Source organism: Saccostrea echinata, unplaced genomic scaffold (genome assembly GCF_033153115.1).
Source record: "Saccostrea echinata isolate AGI-Se365-2 ecotype Australia unplaced genomic scaffold, CSIRO_AGI_Sech_v1 ptg000011l, whole genome shotgun sequence".
Classification (NCBI taxonomy): domain Eukaryota; kingdom Metazoa; phylum Mollusca; class Bivalvia; order Ostreida; family Ostreidae; genus Saccostrea; species Saccostrea echinata.
Window position 1 is genome coordinate 1,572,686 of NW_026889760.1, and position 18,539 is coordinate 1,591,224.

An 18,539-nucleotide genomic window follows, 5' to 3' on the forward strand; every position below is an offset into this window, starting at 1 on the left:
AAAAAAAAAAAAAAAAAAAAAAAAATCGTTCCGCTCTTGTAGATGAAGAAAACTTCATCACAGTACTTTTTGTTGAAGAAAATTAGTAACATTTCATTCAAAGTCATATTACATTTGTAAAGGCAATTACTTTTTGGAAACGCAAGTTGCCACCAGTATTCTCACTTGTATGTTTTCAAAAGGGATTTTTTTTCGAGTAAAACAACAATTAATCGCGTTGTTTGTATTCCTTAATATTTATGCGGAAGTTATTAAGAAGATGTCATTCACCAACTAAAGTATACACGCCATACTAACATGACTAACGCGTCTATTTGACGAAGTTATTTTTTTAAAGATAAGGAAAATGACTGCATATTTGTGCGGTAAGTTGTCTTTTTAGAGTTTCAAATTTCCTTTGAGTATTGTTACATCTAACAAAAGTTTGAAAATAGCTTTGGAACTAACTCATGGGAGGTTTATATCTTTTCTCTCTCTCTTTCTCTCTCTCTCTCTCTCTCTCTCTCTCTTTATATATATATATATATATATATATATATATATATATATATATATATATATATATATATATATATATATATATATATACTAGAGAGAGAGAGAGAGAGAGAGAGAGAGAGATGTCTCAAGGGACAATAAACTGCTATTTTCCTCATAGCCAGTAAATAAGCGTATAACAATTCCTAAACAATTTCCACCATTTATTACTACAATTCTAGATTATTCATTTGCGCTGTATTTGTAAACAAGTACAAGTGGCAGCTAGTGCTTTTACTCTTTACAACAGTTTATCTTAAGTCAGTAAATTATTAAACATGACGCTCCCTTGTGATAACAATGATTCAATTCAGAATTATGGAGCACACTTTTTACTTCCTTCTACGTCTTCCGTCCTCATTGAGGGTGATTATGCAGTTGCAAGCTTTAGAATACTGTGAAGAATAATTTTATTACAAATATTTGCATGTGCATGTATATGTACTCAAAATAATTGAATCTAAACGAGGTCAGTTCTCTGTCGTATACATATTGTTTCGATAAAATACATGTAAGCTTAGGGTTAAAAAGTCAACTAACTGGCTCCAAATCTTCTATCCTGCATAATATTTGATAATGTTCTTCTCTCAGAACAAGGTATTCAATTCGCTTTTTTGTCACAATGAAATGCAATATAACTTTTAAGTCTATAACACATTCATATCCGGAATTAAAACACCCCAAATCAAGAACATAAATCAATTATCAACAACGGAATATTGAACTTTTTTTCAAATGAAACTTCATCAGGACTACGCTCTTGCCCTTATAATACTAGAGAGTAATTATCGACGATGTGTCATTTCTAGTCTTTTTATGCAGAAAAATGGTTGATTAATCATTGTCAAATAAATGCTTTATAATTTACATGCATTGCCGAACGCAAGGATAGATATTTTCGGCGAAAAGGGGGGGGGGGAGAGAGAGATGTTGAAAACACATACTTTCAATTTCTGTGGTCAACGAGTTTTTAATAATTTTATTTTTAAAAAGTATTTTCTCTCTTTAGGAAGAATGCCAGATGTACCCTTAAAAATATATTGAAATCTTCTTTACACTTTCAAATCTCTTTCGACTGTGATCAAGGTCATACGCGAGTTTCGAGATTGTAACTCTCCTACGATAGAGCGCAAAAAGTATCTATATCAGCATGGAAGTGGGACAGGTTGTTAATGTATACAAACGTGCATAAATAAATGAATGATGGCTATGGCTTTTAAAATACATTTAATGTTATAGAAAGATGATAGTGTTAAGCAATGATTATTTTGATGGTTTTATAAAGCTCTACTATACATATTTTAAAAATTTACTTTCATTTAGGATACTAGAAAACGAAGAACCGTCATACCTATGTAAGAAGAATAATTCTTTGATTGCACAAACCTTTTCTAAAAAGTTCTTTGAAGTTATAATAAGGGAAAGAATCATTCAGAATGCCGATGTACAATGAACAAATGCGTGTGTATTTTTTAGAGATCCATATCTCTTCCATCGTTTTCTTTTGTTCCGATTTTTATTTTCTTTTGTTCCGATTTTTTGTTCGTAGAAAAAATTTCATTTCGAGTTGAAGAGTGAATCCCGACAATCAGTTATGATGGTATATCGATGATATAATGTATCACACATATAAGTAACTGTTTCACCTGCCTGTTTACGCGGGCAAAAAAATCCCCTCTGTAACGGAAGAGCGCACCAAGGGAGATAATCTCGAAACTTGCGTATTACAAACAGCTATCACGGTCTCTGCACTCCGGGAAACAAAAACTTGTTCTGCTATTATTATCTCTTTTCAATAATGGCTAAAATGGCACCCAACAATAACGATTGCATGTTATTTATTTTTTAAATTAAATAGTTTCATTAATGTTCAATAGGTACAGAGATGCAATCAATATGGCAAGCCCTTTTACTATTTATTCGTAAAATAATTTTTTCTTTCAATAAGAGAGATATCTCTTTAGCTTAGAGAGATATCTCTTTAGCTTATAGAGATATCTCTTTAACTAAAAGAGATATCTCTTTGACCAAGAGAGATATCTCTTTGACTAAGAGAGATATCTTTATAACCTAGAGAGATATCTCTATAAACAAAAGAAATATCTCTTTTTGCAAGAGAGATATCTCTTTTACTTAGAGAGATATCTTTTTAAGCTAGAGAGATATCTCTTAAAGCGAGAGAGATATCTCTTAAAGCGAGAGAGATATCTCTTCAACAACGTTAAAAGAGATATCTTTCTAAGTTAGAGAGATATCTCTTTAGATTTTCAAAAAGAGATATCTTTCTAAGTTAAAGAGATATCTCTCTTAATGAAAGAGATATCTCTTTTCAAGTTATCCTTAAAATGAAATAATTATTCCTCCCTTATAATACGAAAGCGAGGCTAGACACCATATGGCAGGAAGTGTAATGTTTGATGATCATCTCTGCCTCTGGAATAGATTCAGCATGCCCAATCCCAGAATGAAGTATGTAGAAAGAAATGCTAAATCCCTTGTTTGAAACAACAAAAGGATAATGACTTCTTTGTTGATAAACATGCTAGAAAGTCTTTATATTCAGGAAAACGAAAGTAGGCTAGCAATAATCTCAACTGCGATGGACCGAATTTTCTCAGCTTTTGAAATAATCAGCTGTTTCTAATTTTAAATCTAGACAACACTGAATTACTTGTCATATTTATTTAAGTTATATTGTAATAGGTCAAATTTAAAGACTACTTTAATTAACATCCTCGTCGAAATGAAGTTGGAGAAATCGGGTGGGGGTCTATTCCGTTGAACAGTGAACTTTTGCTGAATATTTTTATTGGGCGTAATTAATGTTGTTTTGTGAAAAAAAAAGTGGGGAGATTTGCTCCAAGCCAACCAACAGCAATTCTACAATTTAAGGTTCTGATACTCATGGTTTAATGCACAGGTGCTTGGGGACAGGACTCCCCCCCCCCCCCCCCCATCAGGCCCGTTGCAACGATTTCAAAAGGCAAAGGGGGGGGGGGGTAGCAACTCCTCCAAAAAACATTAATGGCTCTCTGAATTATTTTTCATGATTTTTTAAAGCATTTGTTGATGTATAATGCACTATAAAAATTCACAATTGATGCAATAAGCTGTACATGTATATGTATCCAGAGATATATATGTCTCTGGTATCTGATGTATCCCCCCCCCCCAAAAAAAAAAAAATAAATAAATAACCTCTCTATTTATATCATTGGTATATTTTTATACATAGCTTATTTATGCATTAATTGTGAATTTTTATAGTGCATTATACGTCAACATATATGCTAAAAAAATAAATCAAAAAATAACTCGGGAAGCCCAAAATTTAGAGGGTTGGGGTGGGTTGTGTTCCTGTTCCCGTGAAGCACCTGTGGTTTAATTATGTACATTTTGTCTCTTGTCTTTTATACAATAAGCTGAACTCTGATTGATTGCAACGATCAATAATATGCGCTAGTCATTATCCTTCAATAAATCGCAAAAAAAAAATTAACAAATTTAAATAAATTCAGTCTAACTAAAATTAGATCTTTATTCCGCTCCAACAAGATTGCTACACATTGCGATCTAGTTGGGTCTAATTTTAATTTTTTCTGCTCTCACTAAAGGAAAGGGATCAAGACATTCTTTGATTTTGATGCAAATTCTGTTGTGTGAAATGGAAATAAAAATTATAATAATGGATTGCCAAGTCATAATTGCAACACTTCTTTTATGGAAATCTATAGCTTGAACTTGTTTTTTTTTTCAGAAGTTTGAAAATTTTCCTTAGCAGAATAGAAATACTTTCCTTGTCATCTGAAATGGAGGAGAATATAGGTACCCTTTAATCTTCAGAATTTTTATGCCCCCGCCATAAAATGGCCGAGGGGGGGGGGGCATATAGTGTTACCCTGTTCCGTCATTCTGTCATTCCATCATCATTGAATTTCCGTTCATTAATTATCTCGGCAACAGTTGTACACATTTAACTCAAATTTGATATATGGATACGTCATAGGAATATGCAGGTCAAGTTTGAATTTGGTCGTGGTATTGACAGTTATCCCCATTGAACTTGGAAAAGATTTAAAAATTCTCAATTTCTAATCATTATCTTGGCTACAAATGTGCAATTTACAATTTGCAATTTGAAATTTTGGCTGTCTGTGGGGGCATTTGTGGTGTTACCACACACATCTAGTTTGTAAAATAAAATCCTTGCCCTTTGGTCTTTGTTTTCATTTCCCAGCAAAATTAATCTATCATGGTACATGTACATTCCCTGACAATTCCTCAGAATTTTTTTTTTTATATTTTTGAAATAAAATATTTCTGAAATTAAGCAAAGTTTACGGTTCAGTGCAGTCATTTAGGGTACATACCAGTAATATTCCAAATCACTTTTCATTTAATTTTATTTAAATGCAAAAGGTGTAAATAATTTTATGCCAGAAATTGGCTGTTTGGTATTGACAGAAAGCAGTTTCAGTGACTATGGCACAATTCATTGAGTATACCTTCCATAAAGTAACCATGACTGGGAGATTTTTTTTTTATCTCTGATACAGTGTAAAACAGGTCACTTCAAATAATTTGTGTGTTGCAGGTTGAGACATCTGAGTTGTGTCCCCTCCTTTGAAATTATGCCAGCTAGTGTAAAGCTGAGATTGATCAATGTACTCCAAGCTAACTTAGGACTGTGCTCTAGACCTGGTGTATTCCTAAGGGAATAGAGAGCCAACAGGTATTTATTCTTACTGATTGCATGACTAAATATTAATAAAATATATTAATCATATCTTAATGAATTCCATCTGTTCAACAATCTTTGATTTACCTCATTACTTAAAAAAAATGTTACACAGAGGAATTGTCCATTACAGAGAGACAACTATAGTTGTAAGGGTCCAATCACTATGAATCGATTTCATTGAACATTTATATGGGAATGGGATATAACTCAGTCAACAATATTAGTTTTCTTTATAATATCCTTAGCTTTCAAATTTTATACGTGTTTGGCCACAGAAGGAAGACACATGTAGTTTATGAGATCACACAAAATAAGTTTGTTTGTTTGTAGACCATTCTGCGTCATCACATTTATGGTGATGTGTTAAATAAATATAAATAAATACATGTATAACTTTAATTCACTCTGTCTCGCAAATTAAAGCCCTACAATATAATATACAGAAGTAGTTGATGAAAGGTTGACACCTACATACACTGTAAATGAACTTAAAATTTAAGAAATACCAGGTACATGTTCTAAGATTGAATTGTGTGTCTTTCAAGCTTGTTTACTTCCATTATGAATTAATAATTAAACCCTTAGTTTGGCCCTCTCTCACTTTCATATTTTTAGCTCACCTGAGCCGAAGGCTCAAGTGAGCTTTTCTGATCACATTTTGTCTGTAGTCCGTCCGTCTGTAAACTTTTCACATTTTCGACTTCTTCTCCAGAACCACTGGGCCAATTTCAACCAAACTTGCCACAAAATATCCTTGGGTAAAGGGGATTCAAATTTTTTTCAAATGAAGGACCACGCCTTCTTCCAAGGGGAGATAATTATGAATTCGTGAAAAATTAATGGCATCATTAAAAAATCTTCTTCTCAAGAACCATTGTGCTTGAAAATATGAAACTTATGTGGAAGCATCCTCAGATAGTGTACTTTCAAGTTTGTTCAAATCATGACCCCCGGGGGTCAAGTGGGGCCTCAATGGGCGATCAAAGTTTTACATAGGAATGTATACAGTACCAACCAGACCCAACCTGACACCTAAGCAGTCCCAGAAAGCAGTCCCCGGGACTGCTTTGGGACCACTGTGGGACTGCTCTGGGACTGCTCTAAAAAGCAGACCCAGCAGTCCCAGCAGTCCCTGGGACTGCTTTCTGGGACTGCTTTGTTCACTCATGCATGAAAAAGGTTCTGAGTGACATGATAGCTCCGCCCCTTGTGTATTCTGAATTTGCAGGCTCCCTGTTGTTGTTTTGTTTACTTTCAGCAGAGAGGTGTTCAAGATAAAGAATAAAAAAAACAAGGATTTTTTTACAACATTTTAATAAGTAGAGATAAATATACATGTAATTACTAAATATCTTCAGGGGCTGTAAATTTACACAATTGTAGTTTAGAATTAATTTTAAAAAATGAAAGTAGTTAAAAGGGAAGTAAGGAGATGACTTTTATCCTTTAAATTAAACTTTAATACAGGTGTTTGAAAAAAAAAAATATATCTAGGCCTATTTAATTAATTAATGCTAATTAAAACTTTAATACAGGTGTTTGAAAAAAAAAATATCGAGGCCTATTTAATTAATTAATGCTGTCAAGTTACGGAATGTACTCAAAGTTTGCCTTAGCACTATTTAAAAACAAACAAACAAACAAAAGAACAAACAAACTTGTCATTACAATAAGACATTCAGAGGGACGTACTGTACTGGATTTTTTTTAAATTGAAAAAGCTAAAACCATATGCATGCTAAAAAAGAGCATTCCATGCTATTTTTTACCACCCTCAAATAAAATCTAATAATTTATTAAATGACCATGAAATAAAATTATTCTACCATTCTTCAGTCATTTAAAACATTATATTTGTGAACAATTACTGGGGGATTTATTTATGAATTCGTTTTTGATTTATAAACAAGTAATTAAAAGAGTAAATTTATAAACATTTTAAAATATTGGGAATTGTGACTTATTTCTTATTTGTTTTGTTTGTGTTTTCCTGGCCGATTATTAAAAAGCAATACAAATGTATAAAATAGTGTCAACACCTGAAGTTTCAATCGCCTTCGGGCATGATTAGCAGAAAGTCAATGCATGTTATTTGGGTATCTGTGTTACACATCACTGAACATGCTGGTCAACAATGACACTAATTTCAATCTATGTACTGCAAAAAATCTTCGTTTCAATAAATGTGTATAAATTTATTTCGGGATTAATTAATTTTGAACATAATCTGAGGGTTCCATTCGTGTGATTTACAGATGTACACTCAAACGTTTATATAATAAAAGTATTATTGTTTTCTGTTACATAGATAATTTAACGATAATTAAATTGGCAAGTCAGTGAAAATAATCATGACTGAAATATAATACACAAAGAATTTTTCAAAAGCTCCAGTATACTTAAGAAAACTGCATTCAGAGTATAGTATGGAAATCGGCCTTGCTCTATAATTATAAGGCCTATTTAAAGCTAGTTTTGATAGAAAATAAATAACTCAAGCTTACCTATAAAAAAAAAAATAAAAAAATAAATAAATATGGAAACAAATATCAATCACAGTAATTTAGAAATTGATTTAATTTGGTGAAAAATTAATATACCACAAAACTGTGTTTAAATATTCATGTTATTTATAGGTGTGAACGGCTTCTTTGTTCAATATTTATTATTTGTTTCTATACGCGTAGTGTGATTTTCTTAACAGTTAAAAAATGACTGTCGCATGAGAATTGATACTGCTCAGAAAGAAATGGATCATCAATTTCAACTGCCTTTTATAGTTACATTGTTTATTGGTAATCTCATTTCTGAGTAAGCTCCGCCTATTAAATTAATTAACCCCACCCACTGGGACTGCTGGGACTGCTTTCTGGGACTGCTGGGACTGCTTTCTGGGACCGCTGGGACTGCCTGGACTGCTCTGGGACCGCTGTGGGACTTCTCTGGGACCGCTGTGGGACTGCTCTGGGACTGCTTTAGCAGTCCCAGAGCAGTCCCAGAAAGCAGTCCCCGGGACTGCTCTGGGACTGCTTTGTGTCAGGTTGGGTCTGGTTGGTACTGTAGGAAAAATCTTTAAAAATCTTCTTCTCAAGAACAGCAAAGCCATGATTGGTCATATTTACATGGAAGCATCCTGAGGTAGTGTACATTTAAGTTTGTTCAAATCATGACCCCTGGGGGTCGGGTGGGGCCAATATGGGCGATCAAAGTTTTACATAGGAATACATAGTAAAAATCTTTTTAAAAAAACTATTTCTTAAGAACAGCAAAGCCATGTTTGGTCATATTTATATGGAAGCATTCTTAGATTAGTGTTGAATCAAGTTTGTTCAAACATGACCCCTGGGGGTCAGGTGTGGCCACAATGGGTGATCAAAGTTTTACATAGGAATACGTAGGAAAAATCTTCTACTCAAGAACAGCAAAGCCATGATTGGTCATATTTAAATGGAAGCATCTTCAGGTAATGTAGATTCAAATTTGTTCAATTCATACCCACCCCCCCCCCTCCTCCGAAGCACTTTTATATTTAATATAATTAAACTTTTCAACCTTTCAAGACTAAACTGCTTTCTGCTTTTTCCTATCCATAGTGCTCAGGTTAGCGATGTGGCCCCTGGGCCTCTCGTTTTTAATTTTATATTTTCTATTCCTTTATTTGCTTGACATTGAATGATCAGTTACATTACTACATTTTGTTATATTTATTTTTGAAATAATAATTTCACAGGTGAATCACAAGAAGCAATTACCTAAACAAAGTTGAGAATCTGAGGGTGTCCTACCAAACCTATCCTGTCCTGTTTGAAGAATTCCAGGCCAAGAAAAGTGATGCACAGACTTCTACACTCTCTGCACATTTACTTGTTTTTTAAATGTCTAAAATTGTTTGAAAAAGTTTAATTACTTACTGGTACCGTGTATATGCATGTATCCACATTTCAACAATAACAAAGCAATTTATTCCCAAGTCAATAAAACAATGTATCAATGTTTTCAATATCTTTATTTGAATTCAAGATAAAAAGGTTATTACATGTACATACCAATACTTGTGTTTTTGTGTACTGGTAATACATGCTATGAAAAAATGTAATATCATAAAGTATAGTTGCCCTGATGCTTATACTTATGTGACTTTTTTATTTAAGAGGTCTTCCCAAGTTAAGTCAGTAAAATCTAAATCTGCAAAATTTCTATCATTAAGGATTCAAAAATACATTCCAGTTATGGCTGAATTGTCATGGATTCTACCTGCATGTATACTATAATTGAACTATGCCTATGTAATTCAATAACTGTGAACAAACTCCAACATTATACCCCCTATACATTTTTTTTCTGAAAATGCCAATATCAATTTTCTAAATGTGACCTTGAACTTGCCAAAATGATACTGGTTAAGAAAGAAAAGATGCATCTTCTATTCATCATAAATCTTTAAATAAAAGGGAGATATTTACTGTTTCTCCATTAAGACATTATGGACCTGACATGAGCAATTTTTTTTTTGCCAATGACCTTGAACTTGCCACAATATCATGGGTAAAGGTTATGATGTACTTTCAGCTTACAAATAATCTTTGAAGTTTCCAGTTTCAATACTTTCATCCATGAGGGAGTAATGAAATGAAAACAAATTTCACACATTTACTGCCAGTAATCTTGACATTGGATAAGGTCATGAAACACCATTTAGTCATAAGCAATCTTTGTGTCAAGTATCATTTGCAAATTATGCATTTGACAAAGGTAATACACTTTTTCTGCCAGTTACCTTGAACTTGCTTAAAAATGACCTTGATTTAAGATTAGTCATAACCTCAGGTCATGCTCAATATTTGCGATAAGTATGAGCCTCTAAATGTTCTCAATTACAAGATATAGTCAAACAGGAATTATAGATTTTTATAAATTTTTATTTTATAAAATCACCTCAAACTTCATCAAATAACCTTGGGTCAAAGCCATCACACATATATTCAATTTATGCATGAGGCACAAACTTCCAATGCTTCTTCAATAGGAAATCAGGGTTTGGGCTACAGTCAGCCTTTTCATTCAGCCCTCACCCAAAAAAGTGTAAGGTAAATATGAACAACATAAGAAAATGAAAGAAAAGACAAAAATTTTATATTACTTATAGATGAATGAAAAATGAAACTTAAACTTGTGTATTGGAAGCTAGAATTGAAAAAAAAAAAAAAAAACAAAAATCTTAAGTTATAAACTTGACTGCCGTTAAATTGAATGTATTGTGTAAAAATATTATACATGTGAAATATTCTACCACTCTCTACCATTGGCCCATACATGTCTGAGAGAGGAACAAATGACAACTCTGCATAGGAGATTGATATCCTACAAGTTTAAATAAGGTCCACAGTATCAGTAAACATAATAAAAAACTATACTAACATCACATGTAATTTTTTTTTTTCTGTAGCCAGAAGATTAATAATAGGACAATAATTTCTTCTTGGGTTGCAGTTTTGTTGAAGTGTATACAGTGAATTGTTAAATTATGGTCACTTGACATAGGTGGAGTAAAACCTCTCTTATTGATAAAACTTGGATATTTCAGAGTTCCACATATCCATATAGGGCATTCAGGTGGGTTCAATTTCTGGTGGCCAGATAGTTAAATTGGTAGAGAAAATGACTACTGATTCAGGGGGCCCTGACTTAAATCCTAGTCTGGTCCATACACCCCATTGCTTATCTCTTTTCTGTCTATGCAAAGAACTTGACAATGCAGACTTTCCCTCAATGATAGAAGTGCTTGTCTCTGCAGACTGTACTTGTGACCTACACATACACAAGGAAAAATCTTTTAAGACTTTAAGAGAACATAGTGTCTTTTTGAATTGATCTATTTCACGTTTCAATGTTGTTAACAGCATATTTCTAAGTTATAATAAAAAAAATACATACACATGTAAAAATTAACTCGCACTTTTTCAGGTAATCATATTGACTTGTTACAATCACTGGAATCTTGGACATCCTTCGCATTCAAAAACAAGTGTCACAGAAAGTGTGTTGGACATACCCTTGTTGCACTTCATATCTGAAACAATGACAGAAAAAAATTGTAGGGGATGTTTCATTAATCATTACATGTAACTGATCTTTTCAAATTAAATACAGTGGTCTGCAGCTGCCCTAGAAAAACATGAAGTCAAAAGGCCCATGGCCACAATGATCACCTTAGTCACTATGACCATGTTGTTCTTTATAAGCAGATCCCCCCCCCCCCATCTTCCGAAGTAAAACTTGATTGTTTTGCCTGTTCTAGCTGGCTCAATCCTAGCCCCTGGAGACATGAGGATCCCAGTAGCTTCCTTGGAAATATTACTTATCTTTTTATTGTTCTTGAGAAGAGATTTTTAAAGATTTATTTCCATATATATTCCTTTGTAAAACTTTAATTGCTCATAATGGCCCCACCATACCCCCCATGTCATAATTTGAACAAATTTGGTTGAACGTACAAATTTATACACAACCTAATGCTTCCATGTAAATACAGTTGAACTTCAGTATCGAGAACACTCAGATATCTCGAATACCATGGATATGTCGAAGTCCCAATTGCTTATTGTTTAAGTAATATACCCTTGATATCTTGAATCCTCAGATATCTCAAAGTTTTTTCTTGGTCCAATCGAGTTTGAGATAATGAAATTTTACTGTATGAACAATTATGCCTTAGCTTGATTGAGAGATTCTATAAAAAAATTCCTACATATTCTAATGTAAAACTTGATCACCCATTGTTGCCCCATACTACCCTAAAGGGTCAATTAAACTATGAACATCTTTCATTTGATCCACAAATTTAGATCTGAATTCAAAGCTCAATTGAGCCTTCAGCACAGGAAAGCTAAATATGTTTCAAATTAAGGGAACAATCATTTCATTCTAAGAAGGGGGATAGAGGGCTATTTTTCAAGTCAGCTTATTTCTTTCCATACCAGTGAAGGACAAACTAACTATTTTCAAGATGATAAATACAGAAAATTACATATATTTTTTCTTCACTTATAACATTTTAACCCCCCCCCCTTACATACAGGCACAAAGGGGGGGGGGAGGACAAATTATTTGTTTTCAACATTTTGAGGTTCAGATTATGAAATATATGGAGATAACGAACATCAGAGGTGGGATCAGGTGCCATGGAGGAGTGAGCATCCCCTGCCGACCGGTGACACCCGCCGTGTGCTCCTTGTCATGATCAGGAAATAAAGGAAAAATCCGTCGACAATTCGGTGTGTAAATAATGGCCTAACAATTAGTATGAAAAACGTCAGTCAGCATTTGACTCAATGATAAATTGTATTTGCTGACAAGGTCATTGTATCGACCAAAGAACTTACGAAATGATGACTTTAAACGAGACAGCTGATATTCTTGTTTCATCAACTTATTTGTCAATAATTTACCTCGTTTTAGAATTTGTACATACGTAGAGCATGCTCTTGCATATCGAATCAACTGAGAGATATATACCCTGTATGCAGGTGATGAAGGTATATTGCTGCATACGTAAGGGAAGTTGACGATTGAAAAGTTAAAGTCATCACGTTTATCATAAAGCTTGGTTGTTAGATTACCATTAACGTCTTTTTCAAGTAAAATATCCAAATATGAAACAGATGTGTCAGACTCTGTGGTATCTTTTATCTCAAGTTCACCAGGATATATCGTATCGACATAAGAATGAAAATAGCCATTGTTGATTGACAATACGTCGTCGATATATCTAAATGTCGAGTTGAACGCGTTAATAACATGTTAATAACATAAGGTATCCAACTCGTATGCAGGTAACGATCACAGGGGGTGCTTCCGGAATGTAAACAATGTTAATAAAAAGAAAGAAATATTTGTAGATGTACTAAATTGTATCAGTCATCACGATGGGTTTTAATATATATATATTTTTTAATTTATATTGTTTACATTTCGGGAGCAAGCCCCTGTGATACGTTTACGATGTTTCATGATCGGCTAAGTTTCTTACTCTGAACTTCTTTCCATTAAATCAGTTGATCAAGCACTTGTAGAAGGACAGCTCCCTTTTTGTGTCGTATCTTGGGGTCATTGTTACACCTGCAAGTCAGTAATTTGCTCACAAATACCATAAAACACCACATGTTCTACTTTCTCGTCTCTACTTTCGTTTTGATTTAATGCATTTTCGTGAATATAAAGCTTACTTCCGGTAAAGGGAGAAGTCATTAAAAATGCTTTTTAAATAAAAATAATGTAGAGAGATATCTCTTTACAGTAAAGAGATATCTCGTTTTGCTTGAGAGATATCTCTTATGGACACTTTTGAAAGATATCTCTTTCATTTTGAGAGATATCTCTTAAGATAAACCTAGAGAGATATCTCTTTAACTTGGAAAGATATCTCTCAAAGTAAAAGAGATATCTTTCTAGGTGAAAGAGATATCTCTCTAAGTGAAAGAGATATCTCTTTAACACTTAGAGATATCTCTCTTAACGAAAGAGATATCTCTCAAAGGAAAAGAGATATCTCTTTAAGTGGAAGATATATCTCTCTAAGTAAAAGAGATATCTCTCTTAGTGTAAGAGATATCTCTCTAAGTGAAAGAGATATCTCTTTCTTAGAGAGATATCTCTTTAAGTTGAGAGATATTTCTTTAAGTTGAGAGATATCTCTGTTTTTTAAGAGATATCTCTCTAAATTAAGAGATACCTCTGTAATTTTGAGTGAAAATTTATTTTACGAATAAATAGTAAAAGGGCTTGCCATAAATCAATTCGAAATTCTGTAAACAGTGAATTGATTTGTCAGTCTATTCATGCGTCTACATGCATTAATAGCCGAGTTTTGATATATTTGATTTTACAAGTTGGTGGTATATTGATGTTATTTGATAAACACGTTGCATCAAAATAAAACTGAAGAAATTCAGTACTTATTCCATTTAACATCCCCCTCCCCTGTTTCTATCCTGAAAAAATTCTTATGTTAAATTAAACTCTGTAATGAAAAGTTATGTTTACTTAGTCATTCTGAATAAAGTGCATTTCATGAATTTCAGTCCAGCCCCGCAAGAAAAATGGATATCCTTATCTTTTTTTTAGCACAGGCACTTGTTTCTGTAATAATTTTCTCCCAAAAGTATAATTGATGAGACAAGTGTCTGTGGTCTTTAAAGATACAACAGTAAGATTCTCCGAGTAATCTATATATATTCTCTTTAAAACAGAACTCCTTGCTTTCAAAGGATTTCAATGTTGACGTTGCTCACCAAGCCGATTTACACCTTGTGCCCTTGTGCCACAATCTACGACGGAGATTTCGTTCAATATTTACATGTAATTGTCCGTCTCAAATTTTATATAAGAAATGAATAAGAAGACTAAAACATGTTGAAAAACTGTGAAATGAAGCAGTTCGATCACATATTCAAAACCTCTGAGGGTCGAAGGCCTCTTAGACGATTTGATCACGTAAACGACCCATTTCATTCCAAGTGAAGTTTTAAACTTAATACTTATTTCTTAGATATTGTTGAATCATCAATGTTGGTGGGGGACCTATGATCGTGGGTCACCCTAATCCACGAACTTACATCCCCATGAACAATTATTTTGTCAGTATATTTATTCATTGAATCTTCTGTATATACGAGTTACCCACAAAATTACGTCCCCACGTAACCAACAGAATTTTGATTGCCCGCGAACATTAACCCACATAAATTAAAATGATTCCAATATAAAAGATAGCGTTACGAACTGTAATCTGAATTTTTTCATTTGTCAAGGTTTCTGGATGACAGTTTTAACGATTTCACTTGTAGAAAATGAAGCAGCCAGATACACAGTCAGGTAAGAAAATTCAGATTACTTTCTTTAAGGACCAGTTAAATGTTCTTATTAACTACATGTACTAAAAATCAACATTCAAATTTTCAACTTGATATGAACTTCAAAGATGCCAAGCCTGAGAACAGTGAGACTTTTAATTTTTTCGTCAAGGTCACCTAATAATTTTTCAAGAAAAATTCTTTCAGAAACATTTGTCCACTGACAGCTCTGAGGTACGCTACAGAGGGTAAAGCATGTAATAAACCACTTGAAGAATTAAAAGAGGTTGTCAATACCTTTAACTTAACAGGTAATATACATGATTTTTTTCTCTATTTAAAAGTCTCCTTCAGCTCACTCAACAGAAGCTTAATCGAAATTTATCCAAAGCCAAACCTTCTTTGCATCTGTATCATCTCTATGGATACATTCCTACAATGAAAGTTTTACTTTTTTCTGTATATAATTTTTCTTGGCTAACTTTACTTGTTAAAGATTAATGAAAGGGTTCCTAAAGCAGTCATATTTAAATTCGGAAGATTAAACGTAATACAGGTATTTGTTAGAATAAGTGGCTATAGATACAGACTCTTTGGCGAGATATTCCTACTGTCCCTTCAACTCATTCACATCGTTATCCTTGTAACAAACATGAAACAAAGAATCATAAAATAATTAAGAATTTGACACTGATCACGGTTACAAAGGAATCTGCGAATAAGAATGCGCTCATGGGCTTTGACAATCACCAGATTATCATAAGTTTCTCGGACTATGGCACTGTCCTCTACAAAAATTTAGAATTTTTCAATTTAAATTTGTATATGAAAATTGTCATAAATAAATTTCAATTGAAAAATTCTTAATTTTTATAAAAGACAGCATACTCACCCTCAGCTGGGAAATTGTGTTCGTTTGACCGTGAACACTGTTTGGTTGAGGCATAATGATAACGTTACTTTAATTTTGAACTTTTTGTTTCTCTTCTTATATAGATGGCATCTAATGTGCTTAATTCATCCATTTAGAGGGGGGGGGGGGATAAAAAGAACAAAACACACACACACACACACACACACACACACAAAAGAAAAAAAAAACCTTCAAAGATTTGATACATATAAGGTATATTTTCCCTTTGTCTTTCCTACGAGATACTAAGTCGTACGACCGAGATAATAGCAGAAGGATAAAACGTACACTAAAATAGGACCTAAAGTCATCTTTTCATTCACAACTATCAAACCTGTTTACTCAGCTAAGTGAAAGTGAAAGTAGATTAAATCGTTCTACTGGGAAGCCTTTACAAATGTAATATACAACAAATAGAAATGCATTTCTTTCATCTGATGTTAGGAAATATGCAATAGGGGGTAAAGAACAATATTGGCTGTTATATTTTAACATATATGATATAAGTTATATGGTAATGTATTGCGTTAAAAAAGTTTTGTAAAACCAAAAGTTGAATAGGAATACGGATTCCAGAGGTTATGTATTACGTTAAAAAAGTTTTATAAAACCAAAAGTTGAATAGGAACACGGAGACCAGAGGTCACCTTATATTGTACATTAGTAGGGAGGCCAGAGATCAACTTATACTGTAAATTATTAGGGAGACCAGAGGCCACCTTATATTGAACCTTATTAGAGAGACAAGAGTTCACCTTATATAGTATATCATTAGGGAGACCAGAGGTCACATAAAATTGTATATGTTATGGAGACCAGAGGTCACCTTATACAGTACAAAATTAGTAGGGAAATCAGAGGTCATCTAATCTATTCTCCACATTGGTGTCCTCTGGTTACTGTTTTGGACACTTTTGTCTCCTTATTGATATACCATACTAGATGACCTGTCTTCTCCGTATTGAAATGATACATTATTACTGGTACATCATGCCATACGCAGGAGGATGCTCACTCTTATGCACTTGATCCCATCTCTTGAATTTAGGGATCTGTGTTTTATAACCCTGTTCCCAAATTTCCCTTGTTAGTGGGATTTTTAGGTCACCTGAGTCACTCAGGTGACCTATTGCTATCGGTTTTTGTCTGTCGTCGTGCGTCGTCCGTCGTGCGTTAACTTTTGAACATTTTCAGCTTCTTCTCTAAAACCGCTCAACCAATTTCAAGCAAATTTGGCATATAGCATCTATGGGGGGAACAAAAATTGTGAATTTCCTGGTCCCTGCCCCCCTGGGGCCTGAGGGGTGGAGCTAAAACCACCAAAATTAATGCAATCTTTAAAAATCTTCTTCTTTATTCCTGGACATCAAGCAGTCAAACTGTTGGCATCATTGTAATAAGCATTGAACCCTCTACCAAAATTGTGAAATTCTTGGCCCCAGGGTCAGGGGTTCTGGTGCTAGGGTGGGGCTATATAGGTCACATAGTGAAAGTTCATTATTTCTTTGAAAATCTTCTTCTCTGCTCCTGGGTATCAAATAAACTAACTAAGTACATAGTTATGAAGAGCAAGAATGCCTCTTCCAAAATTGTGAATCTCATGGCCCCAGGGTCAGGGGTTCTGGTGTTAGGGCGGGGCTCTATTGATTATATAGTAAAAATTCATTAATTCTTTGAAAATCTTCTTCTCTGTTCCTGGGTATTAAAAAAACAAACCAAGTATAAAGTTATGATGAGCAAGAGTGCCTCTTCCAAAATTGTGAATTTCATGACCCCAGGGTCAGGGGTTCTGGTGTTTGGGGGGGGGGGGGGTCTATTGACTTTATAGTGAAAATGCATTAATTCTGTGAAAATCTTCTTCTCTGCTCCTTGGTATTAAATTTAGTAACTAAGTACATAGTTATGATGAGCAAGAGTGCCTCTTCCAAAATTATGAATTTCATGGCCCCAGGGTCAGGGGTTCTGGTGTAAGGGGGGGGGGGGGCTCTTTTGACTATATAGTGAAAATGCATTAATTCTTTGAAAATCTTCTTCTCTGCTCCTGGATATTAAATAAACTAACTAAGAACATAGATATGATGAACATGGCTGCCTTTTCCAAAATTGTGAATTTCATGGCCCCTGGGTTAGGGGTTCAGGTGTTGGGGGGGGGGGGGGCTCTCTTAATTATTTGCATTAATTCTTTGAAAATCTTCTTCTCTACTCCTGGGTATTAAATAAACTAACTTAGTGCATAGTTATGATGAGCATGGTTGCCTCTTCAAAAATTGTGAATTTCATGGCCCCTGGGTCAGGGGTTCTGGTGTCAGGGTGGGGCTCAATTGATATATATATAGTGAAAATGCATTATTTCTTTGAAAATCTTCTCTCTCCTGGATATTAAATAAACTAAGTGCATAGTTATGATGAGCATGACAGCCTCCTCAGAAATTGTGAATTTTGTGGCCCCTGGATGAAGGGTTCTGGTGTTATGTCGGGGCTCTATTGATATATAAGG

General features: G+C 33.9%; 1 protein-coding gene across 2 annotated transcripts in view; it reads left to right on the plus strand.

Moving 5' to 3' along the window:
- The first annotated feature begins 251 nt into the window (after positions 1-251).
- LOC133184802 (uncharacterized) overlaps positions 252-18,539 on the plus strand; it is a 54,924-nt gene continuing 36,636 nt past the window's right edge. Inside the window, exons 1-3 of one of the 2 annotated variants that reach the window (XM_061319877.1) lie at positions 252-365; positions 15,088-15,151; positions 15,337-15,440. In XM_061319877.1, the coding sequence (XP_061175861.1) occupies positions 347-365; positions 15,088-15,151; positions 15,337-15,440 (187 nt within the window). In that variant the 5' untranslated portion in view covers positions 252-346. The remainder of the gene's footprint in view (positions 366-15,087; positions 15,152-15,336; positions 15,441-18,539) is intronic. The other variant, XM_061319878.1, reaches the window with a different exon arrangement.